The following is a 19151-nucleotide window of genomic DNA, read 5'->3' on the forward strand; positions in this document are numbered from 1 at the left end:
ACGCTCCAATCCCTTAAGGAATCTCGTCACCATAGGGTGAGAGAACACCGATCGGCCATCCTCCCCTGGGTGAAAAGTGGAGATGGCTGCCAGATGAACCCGAAGAGATGATATCGCCAGGCCCTGTTCCTTAAGGGACCTGATGTAGTCCAAGATAATGGCAATAGAGACCTGAGCGGGGAGGAGACTGCGTTCCGCACACCAGCAGGTGAAGCGCTTCCATTTCACTGAATAAGTCGCTCTGGTAGAAGGCTTCCTGCTGCCCAGGAGCACCTGCCGCACTGGGGTAGAGCAACGGAGCTCGGACCGGGTCAGCCACTCAGGAGCCACGCCGTGAGATGCAGGGACTGCAGGTCTGGGTGACGTAGCCTGCCGTGGTCCTGAGTGATCAGGTCCAGGTGAAGGGGCAGGGGGACGGGGTCGGCCAGAGACAGGTCCAGCAACATGGAGTACCAATGCTGCCTGGGCCACGCTGGAGCTATCATGATCAAGCGGGCCCTGTCCCTGCGCACCTTCAGAAGGACCTTGTGGACGAGCAGAAACAGAGGGAATGCATAGAACAGATGCGTCATCCAGGGGATAAGGAAGGCATCTGCTATCGAACCTGGTTCCCAGCCTTGAAAGGAGCAGAACATCTGGCACTTCCTGTTCCCTCGGGACGCGAAGAGGTCCATCCGGGGACATCCCCACCTCTGGAAGAGCGAAAGGGCAACGTCCGGGTGAAGGGACCGCTCATGGGAAAGAATGGATCTGCTCAGATGATCCGCCAGCGTGTTCCGAACCCCAGGAAGGTAGGACGCGATGAGGTGAATGGAGTGGGCTATGCAGAAGTCCCAAAGCCTCACGGTCTCCTGACACAGGGCAGAGGACCTTGTGCCGCCCTGCTTGTTGATGTAATACATGGTGGTTGTGTTGTCAGTGAATACTGAGACACAGCGACCTTGAAGTTGAAGATGGAATGTTTGGCAAGCAAGGCGGACTGCCCTCAGTTCCCGTACGTTGATGTGGAGGGCTAATTTGTGAGGTGACCACCGACCTTGTGTCCGTAGGGTTCCGAGATGGGCCCCCTAAACTAGATCTGAGGCGTCTGTTGTCAGGGACATCGAAGGCTGGGGCGGATGGAACAGCAGCCCCGCACATACCACGGACTGGTCCAGCCACCACCTCAGGGAACCTAATACATCCTGGGGAATGGTAACAATCGCGTCCAGAAGGTGCCGGGCCGGACGGTACTGACTGATGAGCCAGGACTGGAGGGGCCTCATGCGCAGCCGCGCATACCGCATGACAAACGTGCAAGCTGCCATGTGGGGCCCAATAGAGTTAGGCACGTACGTATGGAGGTCAAGGGTGCTGACTGCAGCCGTCGTATAATGGCCGTCAAGGTCTGGAACCTTGCTAGAGGAAGAACGGCTCTGGTGAGAGTTGAGTCCAGAAGTGCTCCGATAAACTCTATTCTCTGAGTGGGGATTAGCGTTGACTTTTCTATATTGAGGATGAGGCCCAAGTTCTCGAAGAGACTGCTGACCATGCGGACGTGGCTGAGGACCTGCACCTCTGATGACCCCCGAATCAGCCAGTCGTTGAGGTATGGAAATATATGTATGCAGCTGTGACGGAGGTGGGTGACGACTACAGCCATACATTTGGTGAATACCCTCGGGGCCGTGGAGCGGCCGAACGGGAGGACCGCGAACTGATAGTGGCAGCGGTTGATCACGAACCGAAGGAACCGTCTGTGCGGCGGGAAGATGGCTATGTGAAAATACGCATCTTGCATGTCGAGGGCCACGTACCAGTCTCCGGGATCCAAGGACGGGATAATGGTCCCCAAGGATACCATACGGAACTTCAGCTTCACGACGTATCTGTTGAGTTCGCGCAGGTTGAGGATAGGCCTGAGGCCTCCCTTGGCTTTGGGGATCAGAAAGTAACAGGAGTAAAACCCCTTGCCCTGCTGGGCCTCTGGAACCTCCTCTATGGCTCCTTTGGCAAGGAGCGTCCGCACCTCCTGAATAAGGAGTTGCTCGTGAGAGGGGTCCCTGAAGAGGGACAGGGGAGGGGGGGTGCAAAACAAACTGCAGATGGTATCCAGCTTGTAATGTGCATAAGACCCAACGGTCTGATGTCAGTCAGGACCACGCCGGGAGGAAAAACGAAAGACGGTTGGAGAATGGCAGGGATGGATCCGAGAGGGAAACTGGTGCATCGCCTTCGGGCGCACCTTCAAAATGAAGGCTTTGGGCCAGAGGGAGCCTTGGAGGAGCTCTGGTTTTGCCTCCCTTGGTTGCCCGATTGTCTACGCCGGCCGTTCCTACTTCGGCATCTGGCGAAGTCCTGCCTCTGGCGAGGTTGAGGGTAGGGCCGGCGCTGCTGTTGAGGCCGGAAGGGTCTGCGCTGGGTGACTGGTGTATGCATCCCCAAAGAGCGCATAATGACCCTATTGTCTTTAAGGCTTTGCAGCCTGGGGTCGGTCTTGTCCGAAAACAGGCCCTGGCCTTCAAACGGGAGGTCCTGAATGGTGTATTGGAGCTCCGGAGGAAGACTAGAGACCTGAAGCCAGGAAAGCCTGTGCATGGTCACGCCAGAAGCCAGAGTCCTGGCTGCCGAATCTGCGGCATCGAGGGATGCTTGCAGAGAAGTACGTGCCACCTTCTTGCCCTCGTCAAGGATTGCCGCAAATTCCTGACGTGCATCTTGTGGAAGCAACTCCTCATATTTGTCCACTGCCGCCCAGGTGTTATGAGTGTAGCGGCTAAGGAGAGCTTGTTGGTTGGACACCCGAAACTGGAGAGCGCCCGCAGAATAGACCTTTTGGCCAAGCAGGTCCATGCGCCTCGCTTCTTTAGACTTCGGTGCCGGGGCCTGTTGGCCAGGACGCTCCCTCTCGTTCACAGATTGTACGATGAGGGAGCATGGGGGTGGGTGGACATAAAGATACTTGTACCCTTTCGAGGGCACCATGTATTTGCGTTCCACGCCGCGTGCCGCGGGGGGAACTGATTCCAGTGACTGCCAGATGGTAGTGGCATTGGCCTGAATGGTCCGTATAAAGGGGAGGGCGACACGAGTGGGAGCATCTGCAGACAATATGTTCACCACCGGATCCTCAATTTCTGAGACCTCCTCGGCCTGCAAATTCATGTTTTGCGCCACGCACCGGAGGAGGTCTTGATGTGCTCTGAGGTCGAGCGGAGGAGGGCTGGTGGATGTTGTTCCAGCCACTGCCTCATCCGGGGAGGATGGCGAGGAGAACCCCAGCAGGAGTAGATCTGCAGGATGCTCCGTCTGGAGCAATGTTTCCAGCTCTGGAGGGAGGTTAGGGTCCCGCTGGTGAGACAATCCCTCCTCTGCAGGGGACTGGAGAGAACGAGACAGTGTGGCCTCCAGAGCCCTGTGCTCTGACGTTGCTGGACGCGGGGGAACCTGTTGCTGCCCTTGGGCTTGATGGTATGCCCAGGGGGTCCAGAAGCCCCACTGCTGTGGTCCATGCTCCTGCGGAGGGGGCTCCTGGAAGAGAGCAGCAGGTCTGTCCGCGTCTATAGCATACGTGCTGTCTGTGTGAGAGGATACAGACGGCTGTCGAGATAGCCAGGTGGAGCCGAACGGGACTGATACGGGTCCCTCCGTCTAGACGACGTCGACCTACTCAGTGCCAGGAGTCATACCGGTGCCGAGAGTCATACCGGTGCCAGGATCTAGACCGGGACCTACTACCAGCGCGGTGCCGGGAGTCCAACTGGGATGCCAAACGCCGACGACGGGAGCGGCTTCTGGAATCTCGGTGCCAGTAGCGGTGGCTCGAGTCAGAACGGTGCCGGGAGTACCAGGACCTCCATGAATAGGATCGGCGCCGCGAGTACGACCGGTACTGCCGCGGGGAGCGGTGCCGGGACTGCGAGCGGCGTCCCGACCAAGATCGTCCACGGTGCCGGGATCTTGATGGGGATCGGTGCTGGCTCGGTGAACCCGGAGATGGAGCTCGCAAGGCCGTAGGCTTGCCCTTTGACTGCAGAACCCGCACCGGAGGCACCGGGGGTTGAGGTAGCGTAGGCTCAGTCAAAGCAATCAGGTCCCGAGCCGAAGCAAATGTCTCCAGCGTCGAGGGAACCACTAGCTCGACCCCGGATCTTATAGGGGGAGCTGTGAGGGACTGGACTCGACGGACCTCCCGGGCCCGGAGTCGATGGAATCCCTATCGTCGGTGCCGCGGCAGTAGATGGTGCCGGGCGCTCCGTCCGCATCTGCTTGGCTGGAGTGGCAGACGTCGAAGGCCCTGCTTCTGGGCCCGGTGCCGGGGAAGGCCGGTGCCACGGCGTCTTCCCGGTGCCGGAGCGGTCCGCTGCTGGAGCGGAGCCGGCGCTCGGCGTCGAGGCTGGAGGGTTAAGCGCTGCTTCCATTAAGAGGATCTTTAAGCGCTGATCCCTCTCCTTCTTTGTTCTTGGCTTAAATGCCTTACAAATGCGGCACTTTTCAGAGACATGCGATTCCCCTAGGCACTTCAGGCAAGCATCGTGGGAATCACTCATTGGCATCGGCTTCTTGCAGGCTGAGCACTGTTTAAACCCTGCGAGCAGGGCATGGGCCCAGCACCGGGCGCGGGGGAGGGCTCGCGCCCAAGCCCGCTAACTATTTACAACAAGTAGTACAACTAACAACTAATACTAAAAAGTCTAATTACAGCTATAACTATATACAACTATTAGAACACGAGACAATGGAGAGCTAGGGACATGGAGGACAGCTATGCTGCGCTCCACCGTTCCAATGACCGACACGGCGGTAAGAAGGAACTGAGGAGCGGGCGCGCCGGCAGGGGTATATATCAGGCACCATGCCGGCGCCACTCTAGGGGGCGACCTGCCGGCCCACCGGAGTTGCTAGGGTAAAAATCTTCCGACGAACGTGCATGCGCTGCGCGCACACCTAACTGGAATGGATATGAGCAATCACTCGAAGAAGAAGCAGGTGTTCCCATAGTCTGTAAAATTCTATCCGTGCCATTTATGTTCCCAAATATATTTTCTGGTAACATAACTGGGCTTCTCTGCAGGTATTTTATGTGTCTCCTAGAGGGCGTCATCTCATTCTTGTCTCCTCCCCCAACTCTGCTGTATTGCTAGTGTTTAATTTTGGAAAGTAAGTCTCCTTTCTGTTCTGGCTTTCTATTTGCCTATATTTTTGCTACTGTGTAGGCTTTACATGCTTCTTTCTCATTATTCTGGGGCAATCTGTAAATTCTTTTTCCATCTAGAAGTTTAGCCAGTGTGGGTTGAAGAAATCCCAAACACCGAACTAGTCCTTTTGCTATGTTCTCTCCCCTTTGGGTGTCTGGACCTTAACTGTCAAAGCTGGTCAGCTAAATGACGTGGTGTGCTTCTAAGGATTGTTGGACTAGCCATTCTCCTGTTGGGTATATCAAACCTGCTGCAAATGCTCTTCAACAAATGATGTATTTGTAGCTTTGTCTAAAAATTCACAGTTAAGCTGTTCTTGCCACGCAACAAAAGTCATTGCTTGTTTCCAAATAACTACTGCAAAACCATGTCTCTTACTTTGATCTGAAATGTTTCGTGTCTTTCAGGTGTCAGTTGGTTGATTACCCAACAGAAAAGTGATAGGAGTGAGCAAATTAGCCAGGTAATTAGGTGGTATTATAATACCTATAGCCACAGGTACAGCAAAATAGGATTCTGAAAGACCAGATTTCCAGGCAAAATTATATGAAATAACCCTACAGTGACCCTTTCCGACCATGCTATCTTGGCAAACGCATCCTTTGGTACAATGACACACCAATGGGTCATCTGTAATCTGCTCCAACTATAAATCCACTTCAATACAATAGCTTCTTTCACAACTCTGAATACGGTTTTTCTCAGCACAAATCTGAAAAATTTGTGACTGTTTTTAGGACAGACTTTAATAATAACTCTACTGTTTCAGTATTATCTATTTACCTGTTAAACCTGAATGCTCAGACAATAAATGCATATTTGAACAGGATGGAGGATGGCTTTAATTTCATTGGCCTTCTGCAGTATCGGTGTCCTAAGAGTTATCCCTTAATTCTTTTTTTCAAGTGCATTGCAGTTTGCACACTAAGCGCTTCTTCCCACATGAGCTGTCCAGCTAAAGCAAAAAGTCTAGTCTTTCTTCAAAAGATTGGTTTTTTTAAGCCATTCAGAGAAGGCTGCATTTATTTTAACTTAACTTTTCTGTGCTGAGTAATGCTAAAACAATCTCTCTATTGCACCTGACTTAAATTCTGCATGTCGCTCTGTTGCCATCCCGAGACTGGGTGTATACGTTTAAAAAAAAGATACTGAACTCACCAGGCACTCTCACTCTCTGCTTGCTCTTTAATCTTTCAGACTTGCATGGTGGAATGTCCTCCCCCGCCCCATGCTAAAACTTCTGGGATTGAAACGGAAGCGAGTCTGAAAGTTTGACATGAGGCAAATGTGTATTTCAGAAAGTATGCGTGAGTGTTAACGCTGTCTTGAAGACTATTTTGATCCAGTGAATGGTTTGTTCCCCTTTCTCTAGGTACATATAGGTTATCTTCCTAACAAACAAGTTCTTGGTCTCAGCAAGCTTGCTAGGTAAGTACTAATTTAATGAAAGCAATGCTAATTTGTAAAAACGATTCCAGGCTGTGTTAAGTGTGATGACCTGTAATCTGGTCCCCTTCTAAAGTACAGCAGATGGTAGCAGTATCTCATGTTCTGGATTTGGGTTTACAGCAATCCTTCTCGCTAAGACTATTGGAAAACAAAAGCTAAATTGCACCTCCTTATTACTTGAAACACCACCACCTTGGGAGTGTGCAGAATAGGGATGGATTCATAATTTTTCTGAAGACTACTCAAAAACACTGCTGTATAGGATATATGAAGAACCTCAGAGTTACTAATGGCCCAGTGAACCACACACACCTCATTTAGAACTGTTAAGTACACAATCAAGCAGCAGCAGAGACCAAAAACAACCCAAAAGGCAAGTACAGTACTGTGTTAAATGTAAACTACTAAGGGGGGAAAAAAAGGAGGAGGGAGCAGCATTTTTCTTTTGCATAGTAAAGTTTCCAAGCTGTATTAAGTCTATGTTCATTGGCTGTTTGTAAACTTTTGAAAGAACAATCATAATGTTGTTGTGTTCAGAGTTTTACGAACATTTCAGAGTTACAGACAACATCCATTCCAAATGTGTTCGTAACTCTTGAGGTTCTACTGTGCAAAAGTGATGGCAAGTGGTTATTTTAGGGAGCTCCAGTTTTTGGAAGGCAGGCAAATAGGTCCACTAAAGTTGATCATTTGTTTGCTCGGACACTGCATTATAAGGTCAAACTCCAGAATTTGTGAATGGTAAACAAATGTGATATAAAACTAACTCTTTCTGGATTATGTTCATGATTTGACTCTGACTGTCCTATCTACATCAGATGACTCTTCAATTAAATCTGACATTTTTGTTTCACTGTAACCTGCAGTGAACAAGCCTGGAGATGGATTTTATGGATGAATTTCAGATTAGGGATCAAAGTAATTATGATGCATTTCAGAAACCTATTTGTCACATAAAAAGCTTTCCCCCAGCATGTGGCCTTATGTCAAGTGCTGTGCTGAATCAGTTGTAGCAAAAGTGGCATTTATGGAGTGATAATGCAGCAAATATGCCATTTAGTGGAGACATGAATGGAAGGTTCTTCGACCTCTTTTTAAGGCTGACCTGATTATATTTCTGAACTTTAACCTTGGACCGGCAGGGTCAGCCTCCTCCTTACCCTAGTTTAGGGAGATTCAGATAGAAGAGCAAACCAGTCCTGATATGGTTAAATCAGGTAATAGTTTTATTAAACACTGACAATTACACATAAACACTTACAAGCATGCTATAATTTTAAGGCACAGTAATTTTATCGCTAGAAAAATCCCTCTTTATTTTTTGAGCTTAGTTTCAAGCAGCACAGCAGCCCACTCCCTGAATACACCCACAACTTTTACCTGGTGAGTTTGGGGAGTTCCGGCCGGTCACTCCTTTACCTGTTTAAGCCCGACTTTTTCAAGGCCCCACTTGAAAGCTCTAAAACCTGATCAGGCCCTTTTTTTGGCAAGTTTTTAATTCCTTTGATTCCCGCTGCCCTATGGCATCGTTCAGGGTTCAGATTTCCCACCCCCTTTTCTCCCGTCGGCCTGAGATGAGGCCCGAGATCACAGCCCTGTTGATCCACCTATTTCTGATCTCCCATGGTGGGGATGTGTCAGGTAAGGATTTTCAAGCAGAGTACTGCAACTCAGAATCTCATCCCCCCTCAGGGACAGTCCAATTGCTCAGACTGGGCAAACAGTGGCTCCAGCTAGTCTTAGGATTCCAGTGCCAGCAGATCTCCCATGGTGGGGATGTGTCCACTAGTACCTTCGTCCCTTGACAGCCAGTTCACCGACTGAGTGCCCCGATGGATCTGTCCAGCCATCCTTTATACCCTTTTTGACTGACTTCCAACATGCATGAATCAGGCAGTTTAGACCATTTCCAAATTTGGGCTTGCCACAGGGTCAGTTTCTCGGAACGTCCCCACCCCCTTCCAGATGGTCAGCAAGACGTGACCCCAGGAGTGTCAGCAACCTATTTCTTGGTAAAACCCCTTCCCCTATTAGCCAAGCTATTTCTTAACCTATTGCAAAGTTCACCTCCCCCCTTAAGCCATTAGATGCTTTAAAACTTGTGCATAACAAACTTTCCCTTTTACTATGCCTTCTATTAACCCTTGAATATATTCCCTTTAGGCCTTCTATACAATAGGCCTTGTCCAGTTCTCTTCTGGAAAAAACCCTCAGAAGTTGGCTGTTTGCAAAGACTATGTAGGAGTTCATTTATTCTCCCTCTGATACATGTGTAAATCCTCTGAAGTTCCCAATAACACTAATGAGAGTTAAACTTGTAAATCTGCAGGCATGCTGGGTTTTCTTAGCAGGGAAGGAGTGGGTCAAATATGCCACTAAAGCACTTTAAATGCAGCTGGTCCCATTCTGCACTCTGTTTGCGTAAGAATGAATCTGATTCAGAGCTGGAGAGACCCTTATACCACGAACAAGCAATCTTTGTTAAAATAACCTCCAATTTCAGGGAGCTCATCAGTCCACACGTTCTATCTTACATGGGCTGGCAGCTAGAAAAGCTGAACATTGCCCTGAGTAGCAGGCTCAGGCAGACTGTTCAAGACTCTGGAAGTTTGTGTTGTATTTCACAGGCACAAAACTGTGCGTGTCTGGATGCAGCAAACATTGTAAAAATGCAGGATGAGAATTTGTTGAGTTATTTTCAGCATCTCCATTCTGTATCTTTCTATTTACCTGGACAAAAGCTTGTTGCATACAATTTTTTCCCCCCTTCATTGCCACTTAGTATTAGAAACCTTTCTATGAAGTGGCATTTTGTGATTCAGCTCTTCTGACTAGCAGCACTCTTGTGGCTGGAACTTCCAGAATAACTTGTTTGTTGGTATTTTTGAGTAGGATTTCTGAAGGTGACTGTCTTTACTGAAAGTATTTGCTAACATTTTACTGACCTTATTTATCGAGTGTGTTGTAAACAAGACACGAGAAGTCATTCTTCCGCTTTACTCTGCGCTGGTTAGGCCTCAACTGGAGTATTGTGTCCAGTTCTGGGCACCGCATTTCAAGAAAGATGTGGAGAAATTGGAGAGGGTCCAGAGAAGAGCAACAAGAATGATTAAAGGTCTTGAGAACATGACCTATGAAGGAAGGCTGAAGGAATTGGGTTTGTTTAGTTTGGAAAAGAGAAGACTGAGAGGGGACATGATAGCAGTTTTCAGGTATCTAAAAGGGTGTCATCAGGAGGAGGGAGAAAACTTGTTCACCTTAGCCTCCAATGATAGAACAAGGAGCAATGGGCTTAAACTGCAGCAAGGGAGATTTAGGTTGGACATTAGGAAAAAGTTCCTAACTGTCAGGGTAGTTAAACACTGGAATAGATTGCCTAGGGAAGTTGTGGAATCTCCATCTCTGGAGATATTTAAGAGTAGGTTAGATAAATGTCTATCAGGGATGGTCTAGACAGTATTTGGTCCTGCCATGAGGGCAGGGGACTGGACTCGATGACCTCTCGAGGTCCCTTCCAGTCCTAGAGTCTATGAGTCTATGAGTTTTAATTCTTGACATTTTCAAACTCTGCTCAGGATCACAAATGAAATGAAGTATCAATCAGTTGGATTGAGTTTACATTTGTCAGCAATTGTCTCTGAATTGCAGTGGTACAAAGGAATGCTCAATTTAAGAATCACTTGTCTTGAATGATTCTTAATAGAGATGGCAATATAGTGTTAAAAGTGTATAATTTTCTTCCTATCTCTCTTTGCAATTGATATAGAAGCACTGTGGGGTTTGTAATATTGATCCATTGTACGATTGCAGGCTCCGATCCTGTCCTTAGGACGTCAGTGTGAAATCCCCATCATTTTTTCAATTGCAAAAGATCAGGCTCTTAGATTGCAAAATATTATTCACAGTCCTAATTTGTTTTCAAAAACTGTAGTAAAAATCAGACTAGATGACCAAAAAATATATCCCTTCCTTGCCCTATTTAATGCAAGCAGGGGCTCAAATGAAGATGTGAGGCTGCTGGTGCCCTGGGTATAATCTATCCTGATAGGATTAGTCTAATAAGTTTATATAGTCAAGGATAACCTGTGTTCAGCAAACAAACACCTTTCTCTGGATTTTAAAAACGTGGCTTGCAAATCCACTGCAAATAATCCTATTACAAATATATAAATGTACTTTCAGATCCTCTTCTCGTCTAAGGCTAAGAAATATTTGTCTATCAATTTATTTTACATTTGTTTATCAATATTTCCTCTGTGTTAGTGCTACTTCCTGTAAAGTGACTGGTAACACACCCCTTGCTCTTCAGTAAAGGGACTTATTTTATGAAAACCTTTCCTCTGAAAATGATGTTCTCTTGCTTTTTCACAAGTGTCTAATTAATGGCCCAGGCAGGGCAAGGTGGGTCTGGTTTCCATCGAGACTGACAAGACCAATATAAAAGCCTTGTACAGAAGCTTCTTGACATAACCAATGGGCTATCTTATTAAGCATTCAGGATTTGCATACATAACTACTCCTTCCCCGAGCTGAAGTTTTGTCTCTCTGAATGTATCAATTATATTGAGGCATCACCCCACTGCCTGCATGATGACACTGCACGAGAAGTGGGTTAAATCTGCAGACCAATTAAAAAGCAGTATTAAGATCCCTGTATTTATTTTCTTAATTAAAAGTGGTGGTTATCAACATGGCCCTGGGAGCATATCCCTTGGGTTAAAAGTACCAAAACCAATCCCAATATCAAACACCTGTTTCCTTGAAGTTCCAGTGGGCCGAGTCTATAGTCTTAAAGGTACAGTGTGTTGTAGCTTCCAGGAACAGCCTTGGGGAGCCTTCATTTGATGCCTGACTCTATTGCAAAATCCCCAAATAAAGCTGTTATAAAGGATGCTACAGAACTAATGGGTCACAGAACAGGCACTTCACGAGCAACAGAAAGCCACGGGGAGCTGAGAGAGACAGTTTGTTACACCAAGAAGGATGGTACATCTGCTGCTGTACCCTGTTGGAGGCTGAGAGAGAGCCCAGCTGCTGTAAACAACCCTGCCATTTAAGAAATGCAGGCCAGATGCTAAGCTGCCCTGAGGATTTTCTCTCCCAGCAGACACTGAAGCAAATCATTAGATGGCTTTTTACATGCTTAAATGTTCACTGTGTGACCATTGTTACCTTCTCACCTAGGAGGTGCAATTATAACCTTTGGGCGGGCTAGAGTGCACTTCATTTCCTGTCTCCAATGCCTTTTAAAAAAAAAAAAAAATCAAAAAAACCCAATCCCTGTGACAGGTTGGATCACAGAAACCCCCTGTGCGCTGCCAACCGATGTGCCAAGACTACCTCTGCTCCTGTTTTCCCTGCCAGCTCAGGACCCCAGCACCCTGCCTTGCTGAGCCAGATACTCCTGTGTGCTCCAGCACAGACCCAGGGTCTGAATTACCTGCCCCAAAGCTGCAGGTTTACCTGAAAACAGCTCACAGAAGTGTGCTTGACTTTAGCATTCAGATGCCCAACTCCCCATGGGGTCTAAACCCAAATAAATCTGTTTTACCTTGTATAAAGCTTATGCAGGGTAAACTCAGATTGTTCACCCTCTAGAATGCTGATAGAGAGATGCACAGCTGTTTGCTCCCCCAGGTATTAATACATACTCTGGGTCAATTAATAAGTAAAAAGTGATTTTATTAAATACAGAAATTAGGATTTAAGTGTTTCCAAGTAGTAACAGACAGAACAAAGTAAGCTACCAAGCAAAATAAAATAAAATAAAATGCACAAATCTATGTCTAATCAAACTAAATACAGATAAGATCCTCACTAGTTCCAAAATAGTCTGTAAAACGGAGCAATCTCCTTTTAGCCTGGGTCCAGCAATCACTCACACACCCTGTAGTTACTGTTCTTTGTTCCAGCTGTCTTCAAGTATCCCGGGTGTGGGGGAAAGGCTCCTTCTTTAGCCAGCTGAAGACAAAATGGAGGGATCTTCCATGGGTTTAAATAGACTCTCTTGTGGGTGGAGACCCCCTCCTCACTCCTATGCAAAGTCCAGCTCCAAGATGGAGTTCTGGAGTCACCTTGGCAAGTCTCATGTCCATGAATGACGCAGTCTTTGCAGGCAGAAGCCATTGTCCGCATAGTATCTTGTATGTCTCCAGGAAGATTTCTTATATGGATTGGAGCATTCCAAGATGCATTGTTTCCCAAGTGCTTCCTGATTGGGTACTTAACCTTGTGAATTCCTTTCTAAAGAAGCTGACCAAATGCCTCACAAAGCTTAGTTAGAAATCAAGCAAGTATACAACCAATATTCTTAACCTCAAGTACAAAATGATATGTGTACAAACACGCTGAATAGATATAGTAGACCATAACCTTTATGGAGATATGTTACATGGCCCAGGCAGCACAAAACATATTCCGGTGATGTCATATTCCCGTAAAGCCTTGTGGGAGGTACTGGCACACCCAGCTTTTACAAAAAGTAGCTGGAGACCCAGAGTTCAGTCTCTACGGATTTTCAGCAAGGATTGCACAGGGTCAACCTCCCCACATTCAAGTCCCCAAAGGAACTAAAGAAGTGAATTTAATTAAATAACTTTTTCTTTTTCATAAGATTTTATAATCTTAATTTTTACAGCGCGACATGGCTATTTTATAAGCCACAGACATTATCTTCACAGTGATATATAAAGAAAAATTAAAATCTGAACAGTTCAGGCCCCACAGAAATATAGTGAGAAGAAAGAGAGTTCCCAAAAGCTTAGATTTTGTTCACCTAAATCTGTGAAGTATCAGAGGGGTAGCCGTGTTAGGCCTGGTCTACACTACGCGTTTAAACCGATTTTAGCAGCGTTAAACCGATTTAACTCCACACCCATCCACACAACGAAGCCCTTTATATCGATATAAAGGGCTCTTTAAACCGGTTTCTGTACTCCTCCCTGACGAGAGGAGTAGCGCTGAAATCGGTATTACCATATCGGATTAGGGTTAGTGTGGCTGCAAATCGACGGTATTGGCCTCCGGGCGGTATCCCACAGTGCACCATTGTGACCGCTCTGGACAGCAGTCTGAACTCTGATGCAGTGGCCAGGTAAACAGGAAAAGCCCCGCGAACTTTTGAATTTCATTTCCTGTTTGCCCAGCGTGGAGCTCTGATCAGCACGGGTGGTGATGCAGTCCCAAATCCAAAAAGAGCTGCAGCATAGACCTTACGGGAGATACTGGATCTGATCGCTGTATGGGGAGACAAATCTGTTCTATCAGAGCTCCGTTACAGAAGACGAAATGCCAAAGCATTTGAAAAAAATCTCCAGGCTATTATACAGAGTCCACAGTACAGTGCTGCGTGACAAGCGTAACGGAAAGCCAAAGAATCAGATGGACGCTCATAGAGGGAGGGAGGGGGTACTGAGGACTCCAGCTATCCCACAGTCCCCAGCAGTCTCTGAAAAGTATTTGCATTCTTGGCTGAGCTCCCAATGCCTTGTAGGGTCAAACACATTGTCCGGGGTGGCTCAGGGTATAGCTCGTTAATTTACCCCCCTCCCCCCCGTGAAAGAAAAGGGAAAAAATCATTTCTTGACTTTTTTATATGTCAGTCTATGTCTACTGCATGCTGCTGGTGGACGCGATGCTGTGGCAGTGAACAGCAGTATCCTCTCCCCTCTCCTCCCCGGTGTCAGACGGTGCAATATGACTGCTATCTGTCGTCATCATCAGCCCGTGAGTGCTCCTGGCTGGCCTCAGGTGAGGTCGGCCGGGGGCGCCTGGGTAAAAATAGGAATGACTCCTGGTCATTCCCAGTAGATGATACAGAATGGCTGGTAACCGTCTTCATCATAGCAACTGGGGGCTGAGCTTCAGTCAGCCCCCTCCCTTTCCTGTGTAAAGAAAAGACTCTGTACTGCCTGGACTATCATAGCAGCTGGAGGCTGCCTCCCCCTCATTTTATCTCACTAACAAGTCAGTGTTTCTTATTCCTGCATTCTTTATTACTTCATCACACAAATGGGGGGACACTGCAATGGTAGCCCAGGAAGGTTGGGGGAGCAGGGAAGCAATGGGTGAGGTTGTTGCAGGGGCACCCCTTAGAATGGCATGCAGCTCATCATTTCTACGGGATCTGACATGGAGCGGCTGTGCTCTCTGGTACACTGGTTCTCTAGTACACTTGCACCATATTCTAGGCAGGACTGACTCTATTTTTAGTTACCATAAAGGAGGGATTGACTCAGGGAGTCATTCCCATTTTTGTCTTTGTGCCCCCGGCCGACCTCAGCCAGGGGCACCCATGACAGCAGCAGATGGTACAGAACGACTGATAACCGTCTCTGCTATCTTTCAAAGGCAAATGAATGCTGCTGTGTAGCGCTGCAGTACCGCGTCTGTTAGCAACATCCAGTAGACATACGGTGACAGTAAAAAAAAAAAAAGGCTGAACGGGCTCCATGGTTGCTGTGCTATGGCATCTGCCAGGGCAATCCAGGGAAAAAGGGCGCGAAATGATTGTCTGCCGTTCCTTTCACGGAGGAAGGAATGAGTGACGACATTTACCCAGAATCACCCGCGACACTGTTTTTGCACCATCATGCATTGGGGTCTCAACCCAGAATTACAATGGGCGGGGGAAGACTGCGGGAACGATGGGATAGCTACGGGATAGCTACCCACAGTGCAATGCTCCAGAAATCAACGCTAGCCTTGGACCGTGGACGCACACCACCGAATTAATGTGCTTAGTGTGGCCACGTGCACTTGACTTTATACAATCTGTTTTACAAAACCAGTTTATGTAAAATCGGAATAATCCCGTAGTGTAGACATACAGATCCAGACGGAGGGTAAGAGCAGCAAAGAGTCCTGTGGTACCTTATAGACTAACAGATGTTTTGGAGCATGAGCTTTTTGTGGGTGAATACCCACTTTGTTGGAAAAAATGCGTGTGAGAGGCTTTGATCACCAAATCTATATAGTCTGCTGAATCTAAAACAACATCTTCCCTCCACTTGCTTGTAGGAATCTTCAGCTGGAATCCATGCAGACAGGGCCAGTGCAAGGATATTTTGCACCCTAGGCAAAACTTCCACCTTGCGCCCCCCCCTCCGATATCCAGCCCCCACCTTCCTATGGCCAAGTTCCCCCCAGGGGCCCAGATGTTCTCAAAGTGCAGGGGATATGGGGTGGGGGCTGCAAAGAGAGGGGTCGTATGGTGGCTCTTCCAGGGGGTGAAGGTGGCAGAGAAGGGGGCATGGGTGGCAAGTTTGTAGAAATTTTGGTGGTGCCCAGAACCCGCCCCCCAAACGCTGCCCCACATGCCTAAGGCTCTGGGAGGGATTTAGGGGGGGAGGTCTGGGGTGCAGGTCCTGGGCTGGGGATTAGGGTGTAGGAGGGGTGCAGGGTGCAGGCTTTGGAATGGAGTTTGGGTGCTGGGTGTAGACTCAGGGCTGGAGCAGGGGGTGGGTGTGCAGGAGGGGGTGAGGGGTACAGGCTTTGGGCTGGGGGTGGGGGTGTAGGAAGGGGTGGGGGTGCATGCTCTAGGAGGGAGTTTGGGGATCGGAGGGAGTGCAAGGGTGAGGGCTGTGGGGCTGAGGATGAGGGATTCATGATATAAGACAGGGCTCAGGGTTGGGGCAGAGGATCAGGGTGCGGGGGGATGAGGGCTCTGGCTGAGGATGAGGGGTTCATGCTGCAGGGGGGGCTCAGAGCTGGGGCAGAGGATCAGGGTGTGGGGGGATAAGGGCTCTGGCTGAGGATGAGGGGTTCATGCTGCTGGGGGGGCTCAGAGCTGGGGCAGAGGATCAGGGTGCGGAGGGATGAGGGTTGGGGCTGAGGATGAGGGGTTCATGGTGCGAGGGGGGCTCAGGGCTGAGGCAGAGGATTAGGGTGTGGGGGGATGAGGGGTTTGGGGTGTTGGAGAGGCTCGGGGGTAGGGCAGAAGGGCAGGGTAAGGGCAGCCTGCCTTGCCATTAGTGGATGATGGGTGCTAGGACCCTGGGGCAGCAGACAACAGTTCTGTCGGGAGCCCAAGCAGGCAGGGGAGAGGCGCTCAGTGGCGGGGGGACGCGCAGGGTGGGGTGGCAGGTGGGGGCTGGGACCTGCTCCAGGCATGGATGCGGTGGTGGGAGAGGCCTGCGGGGGCTGGGGCCTGATCCAGGCAGGGCCGGAGGGAGAGACCCAGCTCCAAATATTGCTGGAGTAGGGCACCTAGCCCTGAATATTCCTGGAGCCCGAGCACCGCAAATGTATATAACCTGCCGCCTATGGAAGGGGGTGCACGGGATTGTTGCAGGGAGTGAAGGTGGCCAAGAGGTGGAGGGGGCGGAGGTGTAGTGACAGGGAAGAGATTGCACAAAGGCAAAAAAGGCTCATTGCAGGAGGTGCAGTGGCAGGGAGGGAGTGGCACAAGGGAGAAGTCAGCAAGAGTGAAGGTGGCAGGGAGGGATTTGCACAAGGGAAGAGTGGGCAGGAGGAAGATGGCAGGCGGCTGGGGAGAGGGGGGTTGATGCAGGGGTAAAAGTGACCATGGCTGGCTCAAGAGGTTGCTGGGTGAAGGTTGCCCAGAGGCAAACGTGGCAGGACAGGGTGAGTTGTTGGGGCGGAGGGTACGCAGGAGAGAAGGTGACTGGTCGGTGGAAGTTGAAGGGGGTGGCGCTGGCTGGGGGAGGGGTGCCCAAGTTGCTCCCATATACAACGTTCCCCAGGCCAGGGACTGGACCTGTCCACCCCCGGCACTCCCCGCAGGCCTGTGCGGCTCCCCGCGGCCTGGCTAGGTACCTTGCAGCTGGAGTAGACAGCCAGGTTCACCACCCGAAGAGCAGAGTGCAGATGCACCTTCTTCCCCAAACCACGGGCCGAGCCTGGCTCCCTGCCACCCTTGGGGCTCTCAGCAGCGGCACAGGCAGCCAGCCTCCCCGTGCCCAGCCTGCTGCCGCAGCCGAGACCCCAAGGGGCGGCAGGGAGCCCGGATTGGCCTGCGGCGCGGGGAAGAAGGTGCAGCTGCAGCTGCTTGGCCCCGGGGAGAGGGACTGGCCACACCACGGGCAGCCCCTCTGGAGCCAGGAGGCGAGAACAGCAGCAGCAGCCACCTTGTGCTCCGCCGTTTTAAAAAAACCAGTCAGTTAAGTGTATAGATTTAAAGATAACCCTGTTACAAGAAAATACAAAACCGAGACTAGCAAAATAGAAATGACTCTTTCCCCATGACTACATTTAAAGAGAAGTTGGTGACTCAGACTAGTTGAGACAATCTAACTAGAACAGTTTGGTTAAAATCAAAACAACATTCAAAGCATACAATTAAAATAGAAGTTATTTTTCCCTCCCAGTTGCCCCTGGCTATAACTAGCAGTGCCCAGGCTTCCCTGTTTGAGGGTTAACAATATCACTAACCTGCTGCAAAATATTTCAGAGTTCAGGACAACAGCCTGTGTCCTGCCCCTGGTCTCAGCTTCTCGCAACTCACACAGGGCACATGGCCTTTTGCAAAGCAGCTACCCTGACTGCTTGTCTTCAGGGAGTCTGACCTCAGCAACACCGAACCTAATGGAGCATACCCAAAACTGCCACACCCAGGTCCAGAAGCTTTTGGATATGAAGTGCTTAATCTGCCTAGGAACAATGCCTCAGACACAACTCATTCCTACCTCCCCACAATGGGTCTCTTAAAGAGATATCTCCCTATTAGGCACATGGCTTACACCAGGGGTAGGCAACCTATGGCACGTGTGCCAAAGGCAGCACACGAGCTGATTTTCATTGGCACTCACGCTGCCTGGGTCCTGGCTACTGGTCCGGGGGGCTCTGCATTTTAATTTAATTTTAAATAAAATTTCTTAAACATTTTAAAAAACCTTATTTACTTTACATACAACAATAGTTTAGTTATATATTATAGACGTCTAGAAAGAGACCTTCTAAAAACATTAAAATGTATTAGTGGCACGCAAAACCTTAAATTCGAGTAAATACATGAAGACTTGGCACACCACTTCTGAGAGGTTGCCAAACCCTGGCTTACACAATAACCAAGATTTTGTTTCTTTCTAGGATTGTGGAGATATACAGTAGAAGACTACAGGGTAAATAGACTCTTTTATTCTTATAGAGAACGCTACCACATACGCCATCACCTTGGGGAAGCAGGCCATGGTACGTCCCATTGGCAGACCACTACAGCAGGGCTGTATCTGGGCGGATTTTCAATGGGAGTCATGATCCACGCATTTCTCATCCTGTCCCATGTTTTCTAATTTGCCCATTGCCATTATCCTGAAAAGCAGAGTCTCCCATGAAAACTGATTCTGGCTACGAGAGCGACTCAAGGGAAAGGTGCTAGTTAAGGTAAAGCTGTTGGGACCAAGTAAGGTCACTGGCGGTTTGGGGGTGAGGAAGCTGTCCTGCTGTCCAGAGGGATGGCTCCAGGAGGTGGAATTCTAGAGGAGTTGTGTGCTGGAGATATTGTATGTTGAATCCTAAAAGAAATACCCAAGCCAGGATGAAGCATGGGCAGAGGACAATAGTCAT

General features: G+C 49.1%; 1 protein-coding gene across 2 annotated transcripts in view; it reads left to right on the forward strand.

The window, feature by feature from the left end:
- The window catches only part of GCH1 (GTP cyclohydrolase 1), a 48890-nt gene that overhangs the window by 24319 nt on the left and 5420 nt on the right, over positions 1–19151 (forward strand). For both annotated transcript variants that reach the window (XR_007774352.1, XM_050952742.1), the window contains exons 3-4: positions 6550–6605; positions 18675–18706. Coding sequence is in view for 1 of the 2 variants with exons in the window: in XM_050952742.1 (XP_050808699.1) it covers positions 6550–6605; positions 18675–18706 (88 nt within the window). In the remaining variant the exon portion in view is untranslated. The remainder of the gene's footprint in view (positions 1–6549; positions 6606–18674; positions 18707–19151) is intronic.

This window comes from Gopherus flavomarginatus, chromosome 5 (genome assembly GCF_025201925.1).
Source record: "Gopherus flavomarginatus isolate rGopFla2 chromosome 5, rGopFla2.mat.asm, whole genome shotgun sequence".
Classification (NCBI taxonomy): Eukaryota; Metazoa; Chordata; order Testudines; family Testudinidae; genus Gopherus; species Gopherus flavomarginatus.